General features: G+C 40.4%; 1 protein-coding gene across 3 annotated transcripts in view; it reads left to right on the top strand.

The window, feature by feature from the left end:
- Positions 1 to 261: 261 nt before the first annotated feature.
- REV1 (REV1 DNA directed polymerase) overlaps positions 262 to 27031 on the top strand; it is a 39816-nt gene continuing 13046 nt past the window's right edge. Inside the window, exons 1-10 of one of the 3 annotated variants that reach the window (XM_028727880.2) lie at positions 262 to 357; positions 8624 to 8687; positions 9317 to 9449; positions 10104 to 10272; positions 12345 to 12494; positions 12774 to 13462; positions 14796 to 14903; positions 15860 to 15973; positions 25152 to 25272; positions 26311 to 26439. In XM_028727880.2, the coding sequence (XP_028583713.2) occupies positions 8631 to 8687; positions 9317 to 9449; positions 10104 to 10272; positions 12345 to 12494; positions 12774 to 13462; positions 14796 to 14903; positions 15860 to 15973; positions 25152 to 25272; positions 26311 to 26439 (1670 nt within the window). In that variant the 5' untranslated portion in view covers positions 262 to 357; positions 8624 to 8630. Of the gene's footprint in view, positions 358 to 8623; positions 8688 to 9316; positions 9450 to 10103; positions 10273 to 12344; positions 12495 to 12773; positions 13463 to 14795; positions 14904 to 15859; positions 15974 to 22769; positions 23296 to 25148; positions 25273 to 26310; positions 26440 to 27031 lie in introns of those variants that run through there. The other 2 variants (XM_028727879.2, XM_028727881.2) reach the window with 2 other exon arrangements.

The raw sequence follows: 27031 nt of genomic DNA, 5'->3' as shown, positions 1-27031 counted from the left end.
AGGGGGCGCCGCCTCAGGGCAGGACTGTCTGATTGGTTGGCTGCGGCGAACGAGCGCTGTTGATCAAGCAAGGAGGGAGGGGGGCGAAAGAGAGAGAGAGAGAGAGAGAGAGAGAGAGAGAGAGGGAAAAGGCCCAACGGCTGCGGCGGCGGCGCGAGACTCTTGAGCGCGCCGTGCGTGACGCGGCGTTCCGAGAGGGAAGGTCGGAGGAGGAGGAGCGACGGCGAGGTGAAGGCGCAGGCGAGGCGAAGTGTGTGAGGAGCTGCTGCGGCGGCGGGCGGCGTGAGCCGGGGACGCGATGTGAGGTTTCCACACGGCCCGGCAGGGCAGGCGGCGACGCCCGGCGGGCGGGCAAAGGTGAGAGAAGCTGTGGACGAGGTTGGCCAGCCTATCCCGGTGCGGAAGCGGCGCTTGTTGTGTCTGAAGCGGCAGCGGGGGAGGCCCCCATGTGGCGCGTACACACGGCGCAGGCAGACACGAGGGTTGCCTGACCCTGCAAGTCTCACGGAGGAGGCGGGCGAGGGGCCAAAGCTTTGGCAGGCCCGGAGCCGCTGCGGGAGAACGGGCGGGCCTCCCTCCTGGCTGGCAAGCGGGGCTTGGGTTGCTCGCTTCTCCTGAGGCGAGAGGGCGGTCGGCTGTTTTAAGGCAGCGAAGCCTCGGCCTCCTCGAAGGCGCCAACCCGGTTGACGCCGCCGCAGCCGCCGCCGCTGCCCTTAGTTCCGGATCAGCGTCGTTGGCAAGCCGAGCACGTCCTGGGAACCATGGCGGTGCCTGGCAGCTTTTCCCCATCCCTGCAGCTGCCTTGCTGGCGGCTGCACAGCTCGCACTCGGCGTGAGGAAGTGGGGATGCCCGGGGTTTATCTACTGACACGGAAGGAGATGCTGTTTATTCCGTGCTCCTTCCTCTGCGTCTTCAGGCGCCCGTGCCCGTTGCAAAACTAAGACGCCGGCTACTCAGGCTCGGGGTTTAAAAGAAAAAAGGGGAAAGCGGGTAGAAAGGAAAGAGCGGTGCCGCATGAAGGCTGGCGCGAGTTAGATGCAACAGGATTTCACAGCTGGGTTGCGATAAGAAACATGTTTCCAGTTGCTTTGTGGAAGGGGGGACGAAGACAGTTCCTCAGATGGGATGATTTCTGATTTCTTTGCGGGTATATATTGTTCAAGCACCCGTCATTCATCGTTATGTGTGTATTCGACAGCTACCCAGTTTGCACGTTTCAGTCCCATAATTCTTGCAAGGGGGGATGGAATTGCTTGCCCTAATAATACTGCCCTAGAGGTTCAGAACAAAAGGTCAAATAGAAGTCTTGGTACATATCTTTATATGCTTAATCACTAGTGAACACCAGAGGCTGTAGTTAGATAAGATCCTTATAATAGCTTCGTTAAACTAAAGATAATTAAACACACCTAGTCTCTGAAGACCTTTCATTTGCTATCTTGTCTCTTGTGTGACATTAACTTTTTTTCCTGACATTGGCCTTTTATTCTGTCTCTGTAAGGCTAGTTTTACCCGCTGATTGATTGAACATTGCAGATCATTACTAGTGGGGGTAGCATTAGAAAGACCACATAATAAAAAGATCTTTTTACTTAAAAAACCAAAAAATTAAAACTCTTTTTTTCTTAATGGCTGTTCTGAAGCTTCTCGTTCACAGGGCAAAACCATTCTGCCTTTTGGTAGTATGTATGCTTTGGATTTAAAGGGACGCGGGTGGCGCTGTGGGTAAAACCTCAGTGCCTAGGACTTGCTGATTGTAAGGTCGGCGGTTCGAATCCCCGCGGCGGGGTGAGCTCCCGTCGTTCGGTCCCAGCTCCTGCCCACCTAGCAGTTCGAAAGCACCCTTAAGTGCAAGTAGATAAATAGGTACCGCTTTATAGCGGGAAGGTAAACAGCGTTTCCGTGTGCGGCGCTGGTGCTGGCTCGCCAGCTGCGGCTTCGTCACGCTGGCCACGTGACCTGGAAGTGTCTTCGGACAGCGCTGGCTCCCGGCCTCTTAAGCAAGATGAGCGCGCAACCCTAGAGTCGGACACGACTGGCCTGTAAGGGCAGGGGTACCTTTATGCTTTGGATTATGTGTTGAGTCAGAAGAAAGACACTAACTCCCACTGAATAAAGTGGGCCTGAGATCTGAGCCTTGGTCATAACTTGACCTTCCGCTAACCCAGTGAAACCTGGAAATTTAATAGGAAGAATTGCCCCAGCATTGGGTATTGGTATACCTAGCTGAAAATCTACCTGAAGTACATCTTTAGGCCTATATGTTATAATTAAATCATGTGGTTAGCTTTTTATGGAAAATTGAGGCAACTTGATGATCAAGTTTGGTTGGACCCATACCCTTAACATTCAAATTTCCTTCCAAGACACGTGTTATTTATTTATTTTTGTTTATGGTTTTTTTTACATGCATCTCAAGGTGATGCACAGACATACAGTAAAAACAGCTAAAATATTTTTAAAAACAGAGATTTCTGCAGGGTCACAATTGGGCCCATGCCAGTCCCAAAACCTATCCCCGCCCCTGTGAGTCCACTCTCACAGGCTGACTTGACTTGCAAGTATCTGTTTTATGCTTATTGAAATATCTGCTAGTCATGATGGCTGTGTGCCAGCTCAAAAATTGGAATACTAGTTTCCAGGAAGCACAAGTGGGGACAGTACTGTTGTATTCAAGTCTTGTTTGCAGGTTTTCCGTAGGCATCTTATTTGACCGCTGTGAAAACAGGATGCTGGACTAGGTCGGTCTTGGTCTGATTTAACAGGGTTCTTAGATTCTAATGCTCTGTATGTTCATTATTACTTTCTTTCTAGAAAGCTTGTTGGTGTCTCTTGTATCTTTCTCTTACATCAAGTATGTCAGCTTATATTATGGATGGATATTTTGTATTATTATTACAGTTGTATCTTGGTTCTCGAACAGAATGCATTCCGGGAGTCCGTTCGACTCCCGAAACCATTTGAAAAGAAAAGCACAGCTTCCGATTGGCTGCAGGAGTGCCCTACAGCCAATTGGAAGCTGCGCCGGATGTTCGGCTTCTGAAAATCGTTCAAAAACCGGAACACACCCTCCTGGTTTTCGATCGTTCGGGAGCCGAAATGTACAAGTTCCAAGGTGTTCAGCAACCAAGGTACAACTGTATTGTACTATTAGTACAATCTGTCATGCCCTTTGGCTAGAATAAGAAACTTAAGAACTGCACTGAACTTTATTTCTAACTAGGGAACTTTGATAGTCTGGATTGGGCTGATCATTGGAGGCAGGGGGTACAATTTTGTATGTACAGTATTGCTTAGTAACAGAGAACATCTAAGCATGTATTGTTCATAATTTACTGTGGGTGGGAGTATACCCCACTTCAATACAAGCCATCGTGACTTACTAGAACAAAATAAAATCATAAGCACATCAAAAAAATTGCACAATCAAGAACAGCACCATAAAAGTTTTTTTAAGTGAATAAAGCATTCTCAATGCAACTGCTATAGCAGACAAATTGGACAGCTTTGCCTTTGACCTTCAGGGCTTCACTGATGGAAGTGGATTGAAGGGTTGAACCGACTTGAAGCAATTCCACATTTTTGTAGTCACCAGCTACCACTGGATCTTCACCATGCATAAGATGAACTTAAAGTAAACAATCATAGTTGGTGCTAAGTCATAATTAAGCATTATGTCTACATAATGCTTCGTTGGTTTTAAAGCAAGCCAACTTCACACCATGAATTATGAAGCTAATTTGTTAAACTAATCAGAGTTCATTGTATTTTTTTTAAATAATTTTTATTAATTTTCCAAACATGTAATAAAAACAAACAATAAAACAGAACAAAACATACAAACAAATAAACATGTATAATTTCATAAACTTATTTTCCTTCACCTTACTTCCCGGACTTCCCCATACCTCCCTTTTTCTGCATCCTTATTTTTACCTTTTCACAGCAACCCTCCATTTAATTAACTCATCTTCATTATAATTTCCTTAAACTTATGATTTACAGCTGCAATTCTCTGTTTCTTAACACCATAACATCTCAGCACTCCTCAATGTTACAACAATTTTTAAGATATATTTTAAATTTCTTCCAATCTTCTTCCACTGTCTCACTCCCCTGGTCACGGATTCTGCCGGTCATCTCTGCCATTCCCATGTAGTCAATCACCTTCGCTTGCCATTCTTCCAGAGCGGGTAGCTGCTGCGTCTTCCAATACTTTGCTAGAAGGATTCTTGCTGCTGTGGTAGCATACATGAAAAAAATTCTGTCCTTCCTTGGCACCAATTGGCCCACCATGCCCAGGAGAAAAGCCTCTGGTTTTTTAGAAAATGTCCACTTAAGGACCAGAGTTCATTGTAAACCATGATCTCTGATCTTGAGACACAACAAGCTGAGCTTTAGGGAAAGCAAGACTTAACATAGTTGTTGCAGCTAAGAGAGGGATAGTGGAATGTGTGAGACTGAGGTTCAGTTGGATTCATTCCAGGTTGTACATACCAAACCATGTTTAAACCATGGTGTGAAATCAGTCACAGTATTTTAAAGATGTTAACTGAACTCTTTGTTAGCTTTCTGTCTAGAAGAACTCAACACAGATCTGAGTTCTCCTTGTTAATTAATAAGCTGTCAGTATACATAACTATTCACTAAAGTTGACACATCCATATACTGTAGTATAGAATGCTTGTAAAAGTTTCACTTGGAATCTCTGCAAGTTGACATAATTAGTCCTTTAATTTTTAGGGAAGGAAAATTGTTTATAATGGATACTTCCGTTAACAAATGCTCGTGTCTCTGGAAATCATGTTTTCACATTTTGCTTCCATATCCAAAAGCAAACTCTGACTCAGCAACTTTTCAAGCACAGAATCTGGGCTGTATCTTGGGTGTCATCCCAGCCCTTATGTGGATACCCTATGTGTGATTGCTATGCCTTGTTTTCATGGCCAGATCATCTGTGCTTTGCATGGTTACTTGTCTCAGGCTTTTCACACCGTGCATTTCTAGTGCAGTTTTGTATTTAACAACTTGTGGGTTGCCATGGGTGACAAGGAATTCTGTACAGGTGAATGAGTGGGCTGGAGGAGAAGTAATAGTTCACTCCATCCATTCTGGCTGTAGAGGAAAGGAAGCCCCTGCCTTTGTGGCCAACACCAAGGCATAGCAGGCTTGTGGAAGAAAGACCTGGGTTGGATTGCATTCTGTTAAATATATTTAGTCAGTGTTTGAAACTCCCCTTGTTCTAGGTGCATTTTGCGACAGGGAGACTGGAGAAGATACTTTCTTAAGAATATTAGGGGAGTTGGCAGGGGAAAGACTAGACCCTGTGAAAAATGAACATAATATTTTTGCTGCAGTTCATTCATTTTCAGCTTTGTATTCTTGTTATAAAAAAGCACGCTTAGACATTCTGTTGTTGTGCCCATAACCTAGGCCTAAGGTGCAATTTAGCTCTTAGCTTTCATATCTCAGTTTCTAACACTGCATTTAGTTCCCATAGAAATAAAGAGGACCTACATTGGTAAAGACTTACATTGATTTCATTGATTAGTACAGCTAAGTTAGCCCGGGTATAATCCAATATATGGTATGAAATTAAAGCACAGAATTTGAATTTGCTTTTTATAAATAGCCCCACACTACAGTTTAAATTTCTTTTTAAGAAACAGTGCAGAAGAGTTAATGGTGGCAGTTTCCACCTGTTCTTTTAAAGAGTGCAAACACTCAATGGATACTGTTTCTACTCCTCCTTTTAAAGAGCATTAACCTATGTGACTTCAAAGATTGAAATAACATTATACTGATACACATGGGGATTTTTTTTAACCCCTTGATTATCTTTGTGGTAGTCCCAAACACCATATGTCTTGTGTATCTGTTAGGTTAATCTTCACAGAATTGTGTGGGAGTGGCTACACAAGTGGAACTAATTGACATAAGATTCTCCCTAATAGGAGATCCTAGAGAAGGTGCTCTCCATTTCCACACAAAGCAGATGGTTGCAGAATGCATTGCAAAATGTAGGATAGCTTATAACCATTCTACTGAATGGCACTTTCAAAACACCAAAAGAATGCTATACCAATAATATGAAGATGAAAACACTAACCCAAAAATGCATCTGCAGAAGACTGTGACTATCACCTTATAGTTTGTGTGTACACACTCTGAATATGGGGTAGCAGTGCGAAAATAGATTTTGAAGATAAATGTGTGCCTTCCTACTTGAGAAAATGGGATAGGAATATGACCAATCAATGTAGAAAGTAAAATAAGTTCATATTTGTGCTGCTTGTACTTGGGTAGTAAAATATCAAAAATAAGGCAGCAGATTCAGAGGTGTTTCCCAATGTGTAATTGTTCAGAGCCCATCTGCTTCTGCAACTGCTTTCTAAAAATGAACTGTCTGTAAGAATAGAGCCACGAAAGCATGCCTGTTTGGCTGAAGAACTGTAGACACTTCCAAATCTCAACACTGAAGATGAGTATTCTGTGCTTTGTATTTTGTTTTAAGACTTTAGAAGCTCTTTTCCCCCAAGAGAGCTAGGAAGGGACAAAGGTAGTCAGGCTAGGATGAAGGAGATCTAGTTTCAAATCCCTTTGGTCTCACCTGCTCCTCAGGCAGGTTTATTCAAAGGAGTTGAATAAATAAGAATTGTGCATACTTTGAATTGTGCTTCAAATTATTGATGGCATCCAGCAGTAAAGAATTCAACCTAAGAATAACAAAACACTATACTTGTTATCTAGAATGCAGAATAGCAAAATGATGGTCCTGGGATGGAACAGGGGTCTCCAATGCATCCTGTATTGTGGTAGTAAAGTAACAAAGAATGCCATTGTGTTCTTAATTTATGTCTATGCTACTCAAATTACCTTTCAGGGTTGGGGGTGTAATATCAGGCAGGTTGTGGCAGGACTAATGCAATTACTTCCTTGTTTGGATCCCCTGGAGGAAATAATAATTGACCATTTTCCAACTTGTTATCAGAAGGCATGATGTTTGATTTACAGTGAAGTGTTAAGGAGATGAGGTAACTTTCACCCACTAGAGTACTGCTGGGTAATGTATCTGGAATCCTGAGGCAGGGTAATTACCAGACGTACTTACCCCCGCGCCCCCCCCCCAAAAGTTTAACTTGCCTTAGTGAGTATTCTACTGCCCTCTGGCAATGCAGTGGCCCCTGGACATGCTTCAATCTTGGAGCTTAAGGAGGGGAGCAGATATTGTCTCTACACCTGAGCTGAGCTTCAGACGTGCTCAATGCAACTCTAGGCACAATCCCCTTCCTAAACCCATGTTGGAAAGAAACGTGAGATCCATTTTGGTTCAGTCTTTCTGAAGTGGTTGGAGCACTTCAGAAGTGCAAAGCCAATGCAAACACAAGCCTCCCTGTCTGGCTTCAAGTTGGAGAGGGTGCCTGAGGATTGTTTCCACACAGTGCAGTTTGAAGAACAATGTGTCAACCCACCCCTCTCTTTCCAAGGTTAGTGTTGTGGGGAGGAGCAATGGGTTGTTTTTGAATTTCCAAGGTGCAGTGTGTGAGGTCAGGAGGGCGGGAGCAGCAGTGTCCTGGCAACCATACATTCTGAGTTGGCTGCCCAAAATGTATAGATTCCTACCTTTTGTTGTGCTTTCTGACTTTTGGGGTGTGTGCTAATGCTCTTCTCTCCAAAGTTCTCCATCACTGAGTTCCCACTTTTGTGCTCTGTGTTCTAAAGATATGGAACTAAAGCTGGCACGGCTAACTTCTTTTGGCCCAAGATCCACATTGACAGTCACCCTTCTGAGGGCAACATGCCAGTGGTGGTGTGGCCAATATACACACACAATGCAACAAGTGCATACACTCACTAGACATGCAGTCGTGCAGCACTCTCCCTCTCTTGTGTCACACACCACACACACATGCAGTCAAACACTATACATAAGATGTCACAGATGCCAAAGCAGACATACAAATAACACACATGCATGCCCCCAGACTTTCATTCAACATTTGCAGCTCTCTGGAAATGCTGCTTTTTTTCTTCAACACTCAGCATTCTGTGCAAAGTAAATGGCAGCGTTTTAACCTACTTCAGTGCTAGACTGAAGGAAAACCTGCCTTTTACTCTGAAACAGCAGACAGAGAGCTTATCTCTGATATCCGCACTGTGGTTCTTAGCACTACAATGAGGCTACATCATTTTAGCCCAGTAATAGGCCCTGATTCAGCAAGCCAAGCCACAGGAAGTTGTCTGCCAGCGTCCAAGCACCATCTCCTAATCTCAAAAGGGGAAAAATCCCTCTGACATTGCATCTAGTTTGTCCTAAATGTCACAATGTCAACTGCTATTTTGGTTTGTACAGCTAGGTGAGAGGTTATTTGAAAGATTGGGCCAGAATATAGGCAAATAACACCTAAGGGTTCAAGATAGACTTAAGTTGTGCAATATTAGGTTAAAGATTTCTAAAGTGTTTGCATACATGTGAATTTATATTTTGTGGTAAGAGAATGGATACATCAGGTGTGCTGTTTAAAGTCTTCCCACTGTAAATATTTGTAGCTCCTACAGCTCAATTTGAAATTATATAATAGTAATACTGACAATATTTGTATTTTTTTTCTCCTTAAATAGCTTCACTATGAAGGAAGGTGGATGGAGAAAAAGAGCCAGTGACAGAGATGGCTGGGGAGGATGGGTATGTTCAAATCTAAAATTATAAACATAACTATTTTATTTCTATAATAATAGCCATACCGTTTTCATCTCTGACTTATGCAAAGAGTAATGGACGTTTAGATAATACTATGCAGTTCGTATGGGACATTGGCTAGAAAAATTGCCTATGATATATTTTTTTTCTTGTGCTTATGCAGAACATTCAGGTTTTTGTAGGTGCTTAGTAGTGAGTTGGCTGTGATTTTAACCCTGCTAAGGATTAAATTAGCTGCATTATATTTGTATTATTATGTAATACACTATATTATAATACATAGTATATTATTATAGTATATTGTAATACATATATTGTAATACATATATTGTAACATATCCATTACATACATGTATTAAATAGTATATTATATTTAACACTCCCTTGAGATCCAATGTTGAAAAGTGGTATTAAAATATTCTAATGATAAAATAAATAAATAATGTTTATGTGGTTATTCCATTAAAAAGTTTTCCACAACTGTATATTCAAGCCAAAACCAAAGTGATATTAAATAGTTTTAAAGGCTAGCAAACCTTTTGACCCATTTCCATAGTTAGACACAAAAAAGTTGAATGTATCTCTATCTAAAGTCTGTTTTATTTATATTCCAGGGAGGATATATGCCTGCCAAAGTCCAGAAACTGGAGGATCAGTTCCGTTCAGAGGCAGCTATGCAACACCAGAAAGATGGAACTTCATCTGGTATCTTTAATGGCGTTGCCATCTATGTCAATGGCTTTACAGGTGATAGCTTTCATTCTTTCAAAATATTCATTCAAATGCCTTTTAAGAAAAATTAGGATGAGGCAAAGTTGATGAAGGAGCTATACTGTGTGGAAGTCACAAAGCAGTTTATGTATCATTCTCCTTCTGGCCATAACTTTCTGTAGTCTTGTTTTTGAGGGGAGCCGTCTAGACTGCTTTTGGCTGGTGAAGCTCCCCTAGCAAACTAAAAATGCTTCAAAATACACAAGGTAATACTTTATGGGGATTTCACAAGAAGCATTTCTAATGCAAGATTTAAATGAATAATTGAAGTGTATAATTTTTCTAAAATTAGTTTTACACAGCCACTTCCCCCCCCCACCCCCGGTATTCTGTATGTAGGCTGCTTTGTCCTCCACTAGGACTGGAAACCTTAGGCTGCAATCCTATTCTAACTTTCCTGGGAGTAAGAAGTGGAACTTACTTCTGAGTAGATGTGTGATTAGGATTGCTGTTGTTGTTGTCTGTACTGGTTTTAGATCTTAATTTTACGTTACCGTGTTAAGATGCTAAAGAACATTGTGATCCTCTCTGAGACTGTTTTTGCAATGAAGGGCAGAATATAAATTCTGAAATTATTTAATTTATTTAACATTAAGTACTTACCCATGTATTTTCATAAATCTGTTACAGATCCATCAGCTGATGAACTGAGGCGGCTAATGATGTTGCATGGAGGACAGTATCATGTATACTATTCTAGATCCAAAACAACACACATTATTGCAACAAATCTTCCAAATGCCAAAATAAAAGAACTCAAAAGGGAAAAAGTAGTCCGACCAGAATGGATAATAGATAGGTAAATATTATTGGAGAATTATATCCAGGCTTGATAACATTGTTTAGGTTAAGGATAGGAAACTAGGAGCCCTACAGGTGCCATTGGATTCCAGCTTAAATCAGCCCTGACCGTTGGCTTTGCTGGCTGAGGTTTATGAGAGTTGGAATCTACCAACATATGGAGGGCTACAGGTTTAAGTGTTCCAAATGTGAACAAATTTGAAAAGACAAAACAAAACTGCATTCTGAAATAGTATTTAATGTGTGTTAAATGTTTTTAAAAATATGTGATTATCCTATAAATCTCTGATGGATGGATCAAATTTTGTGGGAATTGAGTGCAAAATATTGAAGAGGCAGACTGTTGAGTGCTTAGCAAATAAATCTCTGACTAAAATAAGCCTACAGTAATGGTTTTGATTAATAAAATTACGATCAACAGGATTGTTGATTAAAATGAATGTTATAAATTTAAAGAAAAAATTCTTTCTGATAAGCACTCAATGTGCAACTAACTATTTTCTGATTTAAAGATGTATTGTTAATTCAGGGCTGGAGATAAAAAGCAAAATCAAACACTGTTTTATCTTACTGGGCATATGGTTATGTATTTCTTTATACAAAAGGTTTAAAAGAATGGAAATATAAATAATAGCTTTAATGAAAACTTAGAATCTCTCATAATACAGTCATACCTCGGGTTACAGAAGCTTCAGGTTGCGCGTTTTCGGGTTGCGCACCATGCCGAACCTGGAAGTACTGGAACGGGTTACTTCCAGGTTTTGGCGCATGCACAGAAGTGCTGAATTGCGACCCGCGCATGCGCAAACATGGCACTGCACGTTCACAACCCGAGCGTCCACTGTATTAGGATTTATAAATAATGAAGTAAATTATTCCTTATTTATACCTTGTTATACCTTACATGTGTTCAACTTGCATTATTTTGTATTCTTTAGATAGTAGCAATTATTTTACTGATATGTCATTTGAATTTTACTGAACATATTGGGAAAACAAATGATCTGCACTTGAGACTATCCCCATTGTAACAGCTAAGATTACGCTACTCCCTTAGAAACCTGGTCACATAAGTGCTAACAAGTTATGTTCTTTTAATTGGGTAATGTGATCTTACTGTAGTTTTCTTAATTGCAGCATATATTGGCTTTTGAACCAATGCCAAACTTCTTGTTAGTGTACAGATTGAAGCTGGGTGGGAAATACACCATCAAGAATTAAGTTTCAGTATTGCTATGATTTGGCAGTGCATTTCCCTAGACCATGCATGATTATATTCCTTTTCTGCATAACAGGGACTTGGCTGCATTTATCACATCATAAACCCTCAGAGAATACTCTAGCATTGCAGGTGGGAATTGTGGAAAAAGCTGCATTCAACTCCACAACCCCAAATATAAGTGTTGATCAAACAGTAATATTTCACTTAAATAATTATATACAATTATAAGAACTGAAGTAACTGACAGAGTAGCAGAGGTGCATGCCAATGGTGGCAGAGTGAGAGGGGGAAATCACATGGGACTAGATTGAAGTGCATGAAGCAACAGATGTGAGCTTTAACTTTGTACAATAGGCTATATTTCAATTGTGCAGTGGCTGCAGGCTTATGTCCTGCTTCCAAGCGATCAAAGAGGCGTTATAACAGCTCAGGGACCTATTCTAGCCAGGCAAAAAGTACTTGAGGGCACAAAGCAGAGCCAGTGAAGAACAAGACCTGAAAAAATCTTGCGGGCTGGATATGGAGACTAGAAGGCCACATTTGGCTCCCAGGCTTGAGGGTTCCCAACATTACCTTAAATTTGTAAAACCTTTCCAGTTTAATAAGTTTTGTTTTCTGTATAAAATAATGGGACAATGAAGTGTCTAGAAATAAGACAATCAAGCTAGTAAAGTAGAAATATACAAGTGCAATCAACAGCTTCTCTCCCCAACATTAAATACATTAATGAAAGTAAGTGCTGTTCAACTGGGGGTATACCCCCCTACTTTAAGAACAAGATAAAAACTACATAGAGTCAGAATTTGTTATGACTTCTCTGATTAATTAAACTCTCATCTTCTTTACAGCATAAAGGCTGGACGGCTCCTTTCATACATTCCATATCAGCTTTATACAAAACAGTCAAGTTTTCAAAAAGGCCTCTGTTTTAATACCATATGCAAACCTGAAGAACCTATTGCAGGTCCTAGCAATATCTCTGTGGAGTTCAACAGGGTGTAAGTAATTATCTTGAATTACAAATTCAGATTGTGTTAGATGATCATCTCAGATCATTCATGTTAATGCTGTTTATGCAGCTCTTAGAAGATCTCTAGGCATATTTCAAACTACTCTTTAAAACTTAGTGGACTAAGTTTATGAAACAATTCTGTCAACTTGTTATTAAAACCAGTGTGGGGGGGGCGTTCAAAGTACAATAGAGGGGGAGAGTTTAGTGGTAAATGTTTTTAATTGATATTTTTTCCTAATTTCTGTATTATACCATCTTTTTTTAGAAATTGTCTAGTAAAGAAGTATGACGTAGAGAATGAAATCAAAGCCAATGGAACGTGTAAATTGAACATGGAAGATGAGACTGAAGATGCCGGAGTCGTGGATTTGGATCAAGCCTTTTCTGCTAGCAAGCAGAACGGAATTCATCATAGAGACAGCATTTCCATTTTCAATGGACACACTCATAGTTCCAACAGTGCCTTAAAGACACAGGATAGCTTGGTGCACTCTGGCAACAATGTTGCAAGCAGACTGTCTCCAGCTCCTGTGCAGGAGGAGGAAAGGAGAGACTTTAGAGACTGCTCTATGCAGCATTTTCAACAAAGCAACAAAAATACTGAACTTTTACGAATTTCGCATAGGACTATGAGTAACTCACCTTGTTCATCTTTGCACAGTAATATTAAAAGAAACGGTGCTCATCACTCTACAGTTCAGGGGCCTTCAAGCACAAAAAGCACCACAGTACCTTCTCCTAGTAAGGTAGATTCACCTCTGTCCAAACCTCCTAACTGCAGTTTCATTTCCGACTTTTACTCTCGTTCAAGATTGCATCATATAGCTACTTGGAAGAGTGAATTTACAGATTTTGTCAATACACTGCAGAAACAGAACCATGCTATCTTCCCAGGAAGAGAAAAGTTAAAAAAACTGAAAGCAGGGCAATCTATAATTAACAAAACTGACTCGGGTAGGTACTTTTTAAGGTTATGCTAAAAAAAGCCACTCACTCTTGTTATAAACTTAAACGGGTTATATTTTGACATTGAAATTTCTATGTAAGCTAGTGATGGGCAGTATGGACCTCCAAGATAATTTGATGAGACTATAAAGTGCAGCATTCCAATCATGCTACAGTTAAGGTTGGTTGCTTATGAGCAGTCTCAGGATTGTGCGAACTGGAGTGCATGCCATGCCAAAAGGTATTAGCTTCTCTTTTTCCGACTTAGTCACTAATTATTTGAGCAAATTTTGTTGCCTGCATTTCACTGTCAATGCACAGTGTTATGTATCAAATTCACTTGTCGGGGGAAATGCCTAAGGGCTCATCTAGACTTCCTTTGTGTTGTGCTTTCAAGGCAGAGGTCCACACTTTAAAAGTCTTATGTCTGAGTAGTTTTGTTTGTTTTGATCCCATTGCTTTCACCTGGAAAGCCTGTGTTTTATATCTGAATCAGAGCAAGCGGCAATTCACGTCATTTCCTCTGATTCAGTGGTAAAATGCAGATTTTACTGGGGGAAATGCCAGGACAAAAAAACCAAAAACACTTGGATGTGGAGCTTTAAAGCCCGGAGCTGTGGCTAGAAACACAGGACAAAAGGAAATCTGGATGAGCCCTTAGTAGCTTCATTATAAATCTGTTGTTTGGAATGTTAGGCTTTGTAGGGAATACCATGTTATACTGTGGTGTTGGAGGACGAAATATATATCATTAGGTTTATACAGTGGTACCTCGGGTTAAGAACTTAATTTGTTCTGGAGGTCCGTTCTTAACCTGAAACTGTGCTTAACCTGAAGCACCACTTTAGCTAACGGGGCCTCCCACTGTCACCATGCTGCTGCTGCGCAATTTCTGTTCTCATCCTGAAGCAAAGTTCTTAACCCAAGGTAGCCCATGGTTGCGGGCTTGTGCTGTGGTGGCATATTCAATTACATTGAAAAAGAAGAGCCATAATGTTAATCACTTCTTCCAGATTTGGCCTGAAAATGTCAAGAACCAGGAAAAGCCGATAGTATAGAGCAGTAGTTACAAAGTTAGTGTGGCCAAGTATCTGAGTAGATGTGTACAACAAACTCTTGAAACTCTATTGATTGTAGTGAAGAACAATATATGCAACAATGAAATGGTACCTTTGGAAACTTTTTAAACTGGGGACTCCATATCATTCTACATGTTTTAAGGACAGTTTAAATGGTTGCAAACAAAGAGTGGGGTGGTAAATTCTAGATTAATAGGAGCATAATAGGAATAAAAAATTGTTCAGTATGGTTTAAACTTTCCATTTGCCTACCATTATAATAGATTATACAGCCACCTTGAGCTCAACCAAGCATCAAAGCTGTATAATGCATGTGGATATGGACTGCTTCTTTGTATCAGTGGGTATCCGAGATAGACCTGATCTAAAAGGTTAGTATTCATTCCTCTTTGCACTTTGCAGCTTTTTATATACCAGGTGGGAATGTACTGTTAAATGCACACCTGTTGACATGAGTAAACTTTTAAACAGAAAACCTACATATTGGTGGTACTGTACTTGCAAATATCTCTAGATTTGTCATTCATTTATCTGCATCCATGGGACACAGTGAAGAGTTCTCTTTTCCCTCCTGGCAGTTAAACAAGAGATCACATGTCTGTAGTGCTGGGGTTGCCAATGCAGTGCCTGTGGTAGCAGTGATTCCAGCAAAACCTTTAAGCCTCCCATCCCCTCTTCTCTCTCCATCATGAGGCAGTGTGTGTGTGTGTGTGTGTGTGTGTGTGTGTGCCTTTGTGTCCCTATAAAAGTACATAGAACTGGAGGAGGAAGTTGTAAGAGTGATGTTCTTTCCCACTTCATCTTTCAGCTATGTATGCTTTTCAGGATTGGTACCTGAGCAGTTGAATAAAAAGTGGAGTGACTGAAAAGATAAGGAGGAAAAGCTATCAGAGAGTTTGAGGGAAAGAAAAAGGAGCAGCTAGGAGGAGACAGGGAGGGAGAAAGTGATGTGCTGCTTTTGAGAGAGAATGGAAAGGAAATTAAGAAAGAGAAGGCACATACATTTAAGTGCATGCATTCACACACATGCAAAATTGGATCCAGTAAAAAGCATCCTCCTGAAATTGAATAATCATTTCACAGGTTTCCCTCCCCCAACTACTGTCAAATCAGATTACATCTGTCTTTATTGACTGAACCAAAAAGTTGTGGATTCAGCGCTGTTCAGCACTGCCATAGCAGAAAAATGTGTGTCCTAACTTTTATACTCTCAAAATCACTATCCTGTGTGTAGAACTTGTGTTACTAAGTAATTTGCAGTAGTGCTCATAGATCTTTTACAAAAAGTGCAGTGCAAGTTGACTTACAACTGTATTATGTTTCACAGGCAAACCGGTTGCTGTTACGAGTAACAGAGGATCAGGAAAATCATTGCTTCGTCCTGGTGCAAATCCCCAGCTGGAATGGCAATATTATCAGAATAAATTGAATGGCAAAGCAGGTACAAAACTGCAATTTGTTGAAATTGCAAAATAAATAAGTATCATAGGATCGTCACTTATAACAATCCAAAGTTAGTTCTGTAGTGCTGTGGTGGCATCTTGCTAGTTAAAATAACTTTATATAAATTTAGCTGAAAATACCTGGCATTGCCTGGAAATTCTGAGAAACAACAAACAGAGGTGTATAAATGGATAGTGTAATTCATTAATTTTAGGGCTCTGCACAGCCCCAACCTAACCCAGGGAACACCTGACCCTGATCTGGTCCTGATACTTAATTAGGGTTTTAATAAACCCTATACAATCAAGAGAGGGATGAGGGAAAGAGACTCTGTGTGTTCTTTCTCCTTATGACTGCGCTGCAGAGAGCAGGAGGGTTCAGGCCTACTGGGTACTGCTTCACCAATGCGTTCCCTGAGTGAAATGTGCTAATGAACCATACCCCTGCAGCCAGTAGGACTGCTTCTTTGGTATGCAATTCCTGCCGTGTGGCTGCATGTACCAGGCCTGTTTTGCCTCCCCATTCTGCCATTCCCCCACACATACATTATGGCCCGCTGTCAGTGTTGGCTTTGTGTGGTTTGGGTCCTAGCTCATCCCCCCTACTGCCGCCACCACCTACAATGTCACCGCCTCCTAGTGACCTGCCAGTGGTTGCTGCAGTGTGGGAAGCAGCTTCCTAAGCTTGACTCACCTTGCCCAGATTTATTCTTGCATCAGCCATTGCCATCTCCATTGGGGCTATAACCAGTGATGAGAGACTGGCTGACCCCCACCACTGGCCCAACATTCAGGGAGGTAGCCACTTATTCTGTCGTCCTGCTCCCAGTTCCTGGAGCTAAGTCTCTTCTTCCTGCCTTCCAAACCTTTGTAGCCTCAGCCACTCCCTTTTCAATCCTGTTGGGGTTTGCTTCCCCAGCATGCTCCCTGCACGTAACATGCTGGCAAAGCAGACCACTGTAGCTAGCAAGTTTGTACCCCCCATCATCTTGTTTCAAATAATGTCCAGCATCCAAACAAAGACCAAAAATAGCTCATCCACTTTGGGAACTGTCATGCCAAATTTGGGTGGCAATATTTCAAGAGGCATCTGAATGCATAGAGAACAGACAGGTAGACAAACCACTTTCCAAAATATATAACAGATGGGGCAAAAAAATTTGGAATACTATGTACAGTTTGGATTGCCCCATCTAAACAAAGAATGTATTACAACTGGCGAAGGAGCAGCAAAGATGAACAAAGGAATGTGACCAATGCAAATGGAACTTTTTAGTTTTAAGACTGCAGTAGGGAAATGGGAAGAAAAACTGTAATGGTGTGAAGGGATAGAAAGGTTTTTCTCCCTCGTTATATTAGGACTCAGGTCACTCAGTGAAGTAGACTGGCAGTAGATCTAGCACAGGCAAGTACTTAACTTTATAAATTTATTTATGGACATTTACAGATAGGTAGCCGTGTTGGTATCTGAAGAAGTGTTGGTATCTGAAGAAGTGTGCATGCACACGAAAGCTCATACCAAGAACTAACTTAGTTGGTCTTTAAGGTGCTACTGGAAGGAATTTTTTTATGGACATTGTTGGCCAAAGATAGTGTGGTAGTTAACAGAGGATTAGATGAATTCCTGCATGATGGGTCTGTCATTGGCTTTGAACTAGGACAGATAAATGTTTCTAGGCAGAATACCAGGTTTTAGGGGCAAATATTTGGGGATAGTTGTAGTCTTCCATGCCCTGCTTTGTGGGCTTGCTGGAATAATGGGGCTGACAATGTTGAAAACAGGATGCTGGGTTAGATGGAACCTTGATCTGATCTAGCATGGCTGCTATTATTTTTCCGAGCCACGTCCGAATACTGTTTTCCCTCCTCTTCTTTTGTTGGATCATACATCTGTGATCCCAAGGAAGCCACAATTTTCCTAAACGTTTAGAAAGGCTTGAGCAGTTTGTTTTTTTAACTTGGGGCCCCCTTGCCCCTCCTGACTGAATTGTTAAAAAGAGCTGTAGCAGGGCTGCGTAGGAAGCAAAATATGGACTTGCAGGTGCAGCTGCTGCTGCCTTGTCTCTTTCCCTCTTTTTTCAGATTGGTCTCCTTATGAACCTAGAGACATTGTGCATAGAGAAAGAAAGGAGGAGGGTGGGGTAGCTGTAGCCCTGGGGCTTTGCTTACCTCTGAAACTCATTAGAAAATATACCGTATTTTTCGCTCTATAGGACGCACTTTTTCCCCTTCAAAAATGAAGGGGAAATGTGTGTGCGTCCTATGGAGCGAAGACGCCATAGCCCTGCGACCCTCTCCCAGCTGGAGAGGTAACGCGGGGCTATGGCAGGAGCCTCTATAGCCGCGTGTCACCTCTCCAGCCGGGAGAGCGCGCGCAGGGCTAAAGCAGCCCCCCGCGACCCTCTCCCGGCTGGAGAGGTGACGCGCGCCTATGGCAGGAGCCTCCATAGGCGCGCGTCACCTCTCCAGCCGGGAGAGCGCGCGTGGGGCTAAAGAAGCCATAGCCCCGCGACCCTCTCCCAGCTGGAGAAGTGACGCGTGACTATGGCAGCAGCCTCTCTGCTGCGCCTTTCCGCTGCTCCCTGACGTCTTTGGGGCTGGTGGTGGGCTTCCCCCCGCCAGCCCCAAAGAGCAGGTCGAAAGGAACCTGAAGCCTGGAGAGCGAGAGGGGCCGGTGCGCACCGACCCCTCTCGCTCTCCAGGCTTCCAAGGTAGCCACCTGAACGCACCTTAAACGGCACCTTGTTTTAGAGCGGGAAAACAAGAGGGGGAAAATTCTCCCACTCTCTGCGCAGCGCCTCCTGCCGCTTCACTGAAGGGGCGCTGGGCAGAGAGCGGAAGAATTTTTTTCCCTTGTTCTCTCCCCTCTAAAACAAGGTGCGTCCTATTGTCCTGTGCGTCCTATGGTGCGAAAAATACGGTAAATAAGAAGGACTTGACTACTGCCTAGTAAGGTCAAGGAAAAAAAGTTACATTGAGTTTTGTTTTTAATGGGTGTTTGTGCATATGTGTTAGGCATTTTTGTTTGGAGAGTGTTTTGCCTGCTTTTTGGTGTCTGCTTCTTGTTTTAGTGTGTATATGTGATTACTATTCTTTTTCTTTGTTTGGAAGGGATATACGTAGCTGGGGTGTACGTTGTGCCTGTGGATATTTGTTTGTGTTATGCAGTGTTGCTCTGAACACCACTAGCTTTCCTGCTGTGAAGTTGATATTTTTCTTCTTTTTTATAAATAAATTTTATTGGTTTTACAATTTCAACTTCAACAATTATTTTCCATCAAGTAAAATTAAAGATACAAAATAACCAACATAAAAAATAAAAAGTGAAATAAAAGTAAAGAGAAGCAAAGAAAAGAGAAAGAAGAAAAGGAAAAGGAAAAGAGAAAAAAGAAAAGATCTTTTCAGAGGTTCTCTTTAACCTCCTGACTTCCCTCCATTTCCTTTCCTGGTTCATTGAATATATACCTTTTCTGCATAATTTACGTAAACCTCTTTTTCTTATCCTTATTGTTTTATCCTAAATGCATGCCATCAAATTTTGCTATTTCAATTCAAATTTCCTTCCATAAATTTTATCTCAGCTTAACTACTTGCAAATGTTTAGTCAGAGCCTGCTAGTGTTTCTACTTGTTTACAATATTTTTATACATATACAATAAATGCTTCCCATTCTTTTTTAAATTTCTCATTGTCATTGTCTCTGAGCTTTTCCGTAAGTTTTGCCATTTCTACATAGTCCATCATTTTCATTTGCCATTCTTCTATTGTTGGCATCTTGTCTTCCTTCCACCTTTGAGCTAGTAGGATCTGGGCTGCTGCTGTTGCATACATAAACAGTTTCTGAAGTTTATATTTTTTCTGGTGATCATGCCAGTTTCTCAGATTTTCAAATTTAGCCCCAGCAGAAAATGGTTGGGGGTGCCTGATTTAAGTGGACTGTAATCCTTTAGTCAAGAATAGATATTGTTAGATATGGTTTCCTGAATTTTGTTTTGCAATGTTGCTTTATTCCTAGATTGTCTTGTCCAGTGCAAGACATCTAAGATCTTCCAGTTCTTTAATACATTGAAAGGTACTTTTAAAAAGCCCTGATTCTAAAGTATCATGTAGCATAGCTGTTTTAATAGTGCATTGGTAGTGCATTCCACAGTGAAATGTTAGCACAGGATACTGGCAATAAAATGTACGTTCATTTATCCTATTTATTTCCTGCTTTACAGCTAAGATTGGTTTCTCACGTAGAATGATAAAAATCCATCCCAAACATAGTGCAAGTTATTCATGCTAAATTGATATGTACCGTATGTATTTCTTTCGGCCTCTGATAGCATGCCTCGGGTTTCAGACCTGGTTTTGCCCCCAAAGGGAGGAGGCAAAATGAGATTGAGGTGGCCCTGGAGCCTGGCTGATGTCACAGATGGGACAACTCACAAATGTAGCCCTTCTGTTCTTCTGCTGATGGGCTGCAGGAGTCTGATACAATGTGTCACTACATATGTCACATTTGTACCAGTATTGTGTCCTTTAGATACTCAAACAGACATTCCTAAGTATTTTTCAATGTAAATACTTTAATTACAACCAGCATCAGTAGCACTGTGTCAAGTCAGAATTACTTCTAGATTTAGCTTCTGCTATTGGAGATCAGATAGATAACCATATTGAGATTTGTCATAAATACTACAGATTGTGGAGTGGAAAGTAGAGTGGAAAGTAAGGTAATGGGAAGAACTACAGTTATAGAAGTTGTTCTGCTTTCATGTTTTTCACATATTTTCAGAATATTCAGAGATAATATTTTCCATTCATAGTACTGTGCCATAGTACTAGCTGCCTTAACAGTCCATTTAGGGCTGATAAATGGGATAAAACACCTCAATAAAAACAAGGGCATTCATATAGCTATAGTTTGTCAATGCATAGTATATTGACAACACAAGATGCAATCTTTTAACACTTGTTGTAAATAACACTAAAAGAGTGTGCTTATTTTAAACATTTCAGGCATATGTGGAAATGTAGTAGAATTTACACTCAAGTTTTTAAGTTTGTTCTTCTGTATTCTTAACATTCACAATAAATAGCATGAGAGAGGCTTCTAGTGTTTATATGAAAAATGATTATTAAAGTTTGATTTGTACCTCTGTGGGAACTTTAGAGACGTGTGGACCTTCAAGCTGCTCTTGCTCTCCAAGATTGGATAGTTTCTCCGCCCTCTGGTGGCATTATAGTACCTTTATAGAGTCTGTTGTTGTTGTTGTTGTTGTTGTCGTTGTCATAGTTTACTGTGATGTATGTAAGAGCAATTATTATACTCTGGTTTCTGGTACAACATGGTGTGGTTGCTACTGTGCCATAACAAATCCTAGTCTCCTATGCACCCCCATTTTTCCTTTCCTTTACCCATCTTGCTGACAAGAATGAGTTGAGTCACGTGAGCCACAGAACTTGCTTTGTCTTAATAATGCAGGAACACTGCAGCAGTGTACATCTTGCTATAGCAGTATTCACTGTGATGAGGATTGAAGGTGCCATTCTTGCCATTATGCCTATAACTTCTTGGACCTTGTGTAATACAATGTTGTCTTGCAATGCATGCTGATTTAAGTTTTACAAATTCATACAAGGCTTCACTTTCCAAGAATGTTGAAATAAAAACAGTGTAGAGTGCCTTTCCATTGCATGGTGGAGAATAGAACCAGGCTTCTCAAATCACTCCCATTATTCCTTACCTTGGCAAAAGTATGCTTCTTGACATAACCCACATGGTTTTTTAAACTTTGTTGGTAGGTAATTAGATTTTTATATTTGTGCATATTTTGAATTTTTGTATTTCTCAGTGATTTTTCTACTTTCATTTTTCAGCAGTATGTTGACCTGTGGGTTATTTGATAAACAAATGCAATGAGCAGCTTGACTATATAAATAATTTTAATCTGATGTTTTATTAAAAAGTGGCACATAGGTTTTTAAAAATATAGAAAAAATACATGTACTTTCCAGTATGAATGATCATGGAACTGTCTGCTATATATAAATTATCCCACATGATAGGTATTGAAACATAATAAAAGCTTTGGATTTGTGTGTATAAATTATTTTTTAACCTACTGGTAAATTCTGTTCTTGTAATCCATGTACAAACTCTAAATAACATCCATCTATGATTTGGAACAAATTCTAATCTCAGTTTATTACATATGACTAACCATGTCATTTGTTCATACCTCCCATTCTCCATGCTGTGTTCTGCTCTTGGCTTATCTATGATCCCTGAGACAGTTACTTTAAGCATCTGTGAACATTAGTTTGACAAGAAATAGGTGCTTTTTCAACATCAGCCCCATCTTTTACAAAGTTCCTGTTCGTTGATAGTTCCTGCTTTTATTGTCACTCTTACTGGACAAACGTTTCCAAAGAGTTGAATCTTGGGCCTCTTAAAAACCAGTCTTTAATTTTATCCATCCACAATTGTGTTGCTTTGATTTGCTATCATTCTTGTTCTGTATCTCCTTGAGAGCAGGTAATGATTGTTCTATTGATAGAACTTATCTGACCCAAAGAGATAGGGAAATCAGCACACAGAGCCAATGGGTTAGGTTTCTGTCCTCATCTACCAGCATTCTCAAGATATGAATATTTTTAGCCTTCCTTTCCCTCAATCCCAGTTTCTTCAATTTTCATTCTAAAGAGCAACAATTTTTTTATCATCACGTGAGATACAGATTTATTCTCAGCGATTTCTTTTTCACAGACTTGGGTCCTGGCCTCTGATTTCTCCATCCGTTGCTCCACATTCACCATGCGCCTGTCTAGTTTTCCACCTTTTGATGAGAGGTTCTCTACCTTGCATTCCAGTGAGGACAGTGTGTCTCGCATTGCCCTGAATTTACATGAAGTGACCATCAGCTTAAGGGGGGATCTACTGTGCTGCACTGTGGAGAAGCCCATCGAACTCATGAAGATAGACAAGATGATGACCTCTCATGCCAGGGCGGAAGAGCAAATGGACTAAAGACATTGTTCTTGTTTGGGGCATAATTTGCTCTAATTTGCAGTTGCAGATATGTTGGGTAACTTGAATGAGCCCATCAATACAACAATGCTAAACTGTCAAGATAGTAGCCTATTCATGTTCTGTCTCTCACATCTTTCATCCTCTACATTCTTTGCCCTGTAAAGATTACATCATAATTCATTTTAAACTCAGATTGTGGCACAATTCAGCAGTAATGAAGAATGCACCAGTTTGGAGAAATAACTCTTAATGTTCAATGCAGAAATGAAAGCCAAATCCAAGTTACTTACCTCTTCTTTCAAAGTAAGCATTAGCATATTAGGGTAGGTCTCTAGCTGTACTTTGTGATCTCTGTGTACAACTTAGCATGTTCTTGTACACTGTAACTCATTCCCGTATGTTTTGCTCATAGTTGGTACCTGGTTAGTTTGTTAGGGCAGTTCTTTAACATAAATCTGCCTGGCTCAGACTTAAAAGCTTGTCTCTTGTTAGGTAATCTCAGATGGCCATATATTATGGACAAATAATGAGCAAAAGAAATTCGAGACGTAGAGGGAGGTTGTTGACCATCAAATGAGAGAAGTTTGTAGGGGTTTTTTCTGTTTAAATAGTGTACTTGAATGAACTACATATTGCATATGTTATTCCCATTTTCTTTTTATTTGTACTGCTTTAATAACAGGTAACTATTTTCAGACAAGGAATAGTCATTGCATTGAATTTAAGTATCTCTGTAAATATGCTTAAAGGATTAGGCAAGATGGGCAGGAGGAAATCTTATTTTATAGCAAAGTTAAAAGGAGATTTCATAGATGAAGTGTAACTTCAGTCATAAAATGTTCCATATTTGCTATGTTTAAATCCAAACTTTAACAAGTTCACATAGCTGCTTTTCCCTTTGTAACTGTGGTAGCACTTTTCCAATTCCCCACAGAATAAATTTGTGGGAAATGAGTTCTTTGAAAAGTGCAGTAAGTGTACATGTGTGCATGGCTCTCTTTCTACCATGAAAAAAAGTTGCCACTCTGCAGGGTTGGTTGAGGAGCCAAGCATAAGTTTTATGCTTTCACAAGGCCCTTTCTACTTGGATTTCACCAAGATCAGCATGCAAAAGAGAAACATTTAGATAGAGCCCTCATAAGTAATAGCAGCAAGGCATTGCTAAGGGACATTTTTGCTTTAGAAAGTCTTCTCATAAGATTTTCACAATTGTAGCTCATGAAACCAATTTGTAGACTAAAACCAAAGACTTCCATTTTGGGCTCTACATTCCAGTCTTCTTTCTGTTTGGGTCGTTATCTTACACTTTTGTGTGGGATATTTGGGGGGGGGGGGAGGAAACGCTACTGTGAATTTATGAGAAGTGAAACTTGAATTGTTACTATTTTTAGTTATCACTCTGGAATGCAGACATAAAATCTTTAGATTGCTAAATAATAAAAATTGGAAATCTATTTTAATAAATTATCAAATCCATTTTAGGGCAATACTTATATTTGGCTGAGGAAAGTCTCACAAAATAGTGTGAAAGCTTTTGAGTACTTCAGAACTCTTTATCAGGCTGGATGATAAACTCAGCAATTTGGGGTTAGGGTTAGGGGAAGAAAGAGAAGAAAAACCAAATGAGTTGATGTTGAAGGCATGTTGCCTGCATATGATCAGTCTTAAAATGAAATTGGGAAGGCGACAGCAGACATTCAAATAAGACTGTTTATGTGCTATGCAGGTATCAGATTTCTCAAAGGCCTCCTGAGAATAAGAAAGATTAATAATGGCTAGTCCCCCATCTGGAACCACCACAACTGGCGGTTTCCCATGTTTGTTTCCATCCATAGGCTCCTTACCAGGTAGAAAACAGAAATGGAGAAAAACTATTCAGTTTGTATGTTGGCCACACACTTGCACCCTTCCCACCTTAGTGCTTAGTCTACCATATAGTCTGTTGAAGAGTTATGGAAAACTCAAAAGCTTACACACTATTTTGTGGTATTTTGGTAATAAAGGTAATTCCTTAATACGCATTGTGGTTATTAATTTTTGTAGGCCAACACTGCTACCCTTACTTTAATAAAATAACTTTAAATATTATATTAACTTCTTATGAAAGTAATTTATTTTTAACCATTAACTACAATATAGCTAAAATATTTCTCAAGCAGGTGCAAGTGAACTGGACTCGCCAGATGAAGATAATCCAGAGTCTACACAAGTGAATGGAATTGACTTGGAAATCTCTGTGCCATCAATGGCTGAAATTGCATCTTGCAGTTATGAAGCCAGGTAAGAGGAAACTATTTCCTGTTAGTTGTGAATTGCAGCTTTTCCTCTCATTTTCCTATGTAGATGTCCACCTCACACGTTCAGGACAAGAGAAGAAAGAGGATGAGAGAACAGCTCTCATGCTACAGCTCTTCAAAGAGAGCATATGTATCCTCATTCCCTTGCAGCTCTGTATCGCTAAAATGCCCTTCCACAAGGCAGACAATTATTTTCCTGGGTTTTCATTTTCAAGTTGCTCCCTAAAACATACTTGTTCACTGTGATTTATCTCTATAGAACTCACCCTGCTTTTCAGTAACTCTGAAGTTATACATATGGGATTAGGCTCCAGCTAGCGCACCAAGTTAGTTGAATAGCAGGGGTTTGTGCCTGTGCCTCACTTCTGTGTTGTCCCTGGATGATAGTTCATCAAATGGAATGCCATCGCCACCTAGCATCCAAAGGTGGGGAATGCACACAAAGTCTAGGAAGTAAGCATTCCCTTGAAGACCTCAACACCAATTTATTTCCTGTTCAGCCAAGGCAATTTTCCTCAGTCTTAGTTTCTGTTTTTGTCCCTGATCTCCAAAAATACATCTTAATTGCCTGGCTGGAGAATAGCGAGAGGAGTGTGTGTGTATGTGTAAAGAAGCCTACTGTAAAAGAGGCAAAATTTCCCTTTGTTGCACCACACTCTTCTGCTTCTAAATTGTATGGTGTATTGTGCTGACCAGACCACTGTCAGATTTGAATCCAGGCTAGTTGCCAGAAGCATTGTACATTCCTTATATAAAGTCAACGTGGAAAAAAGTCAAGTTCTAACTTGTGACAGTAAATGGTCTGATATATTGTTGTTAGGATTTCACCACCATTATCAGCAATTTCTTGGACATCTGGCCTCACATTTACATACATTGACTTTTGTAATGTATCAGTAATCTGCCTCTTTGAGGGCACTTTATTATCCCCAGGTGCAAGAACAATGAAAAAATCCAAATCCGTAGTTGTTTTAACTTTATAGACTGTTAATATTAAACCAATATTATTGGTCTTTTTTAGGCAAGTTGGTATAAAGAATGGAATGTTCTTTGGACAAGCAAGACGATTGTGTCCAAATCTTCACGCTGTGCCCTATGACTTTCAGGCATACAAAGAAGTTGCACAAAGCATGTATGAAACCCTGGCAAGGTAAAACAAGTATTGGGAAATTAATTATTTTTCTTTTTGATGTGGTTTCAGATGCTCCTGCAGACATTTCATTAATAATCTGTTTTAATTTAAGAGAAATCTGTGAGTTTGCCTTTAAACTGTTATCTGTAATGCTGCATGCTTTGGAAACAAAACCTTCAATGGGGGAGATGCTTTAGAGGTTGCACTCCAGAGTATTTTTAAAATAGGATTTTCAAGATCAGTTTGATTCAGCATTGGCTGACCAGGTAAAGAATTCCCAGTGGATTTGGAGAACCTGGTTCATATTTGAATGTTATATTAAAAAAATAGTGTTTACCTGGAATTCTAAGATCTAAACTTAGACCTGGCTTGATGCCTCATTTCTTATTCAGTTGTTTGGCCCATTCACCTTAAAAATGTAGTGTTTGGAGCTACTTCACACACTAAAAACTGAGTGTGGATGAGGTGAGGTGAACTTTCTCCCCTTCTCTTGAGGTGGAGAGAAGTTCATAACATGGCAGGGTACCAGGAAGTTAAGGGTGGATGGTTCAGTTCCCCACATTTGCTTTCACCTTTTGGGTAAAAAGAAGAGCTCCTTTTCCCACTTGTT

The sequence above is a fragment of the Podarcis muralis genome, chromosome 4 (assembly GCF_964188315.1).
Source record: "Podarcis muralis chromosome 4, rPodMur119.hap1.1, whole genome shotgun sequence".
Lineage (NCBI taxonomy): Eukaryota > Metazoa > Chordata > Lepidosauria > Squamata > Lacertidae > Podarcis > Podarcis muralis.
Note: the sequence above shows the minus strand (reverse complement) of the source record. Positions and strands in the feature narration are given on the sequence as shown.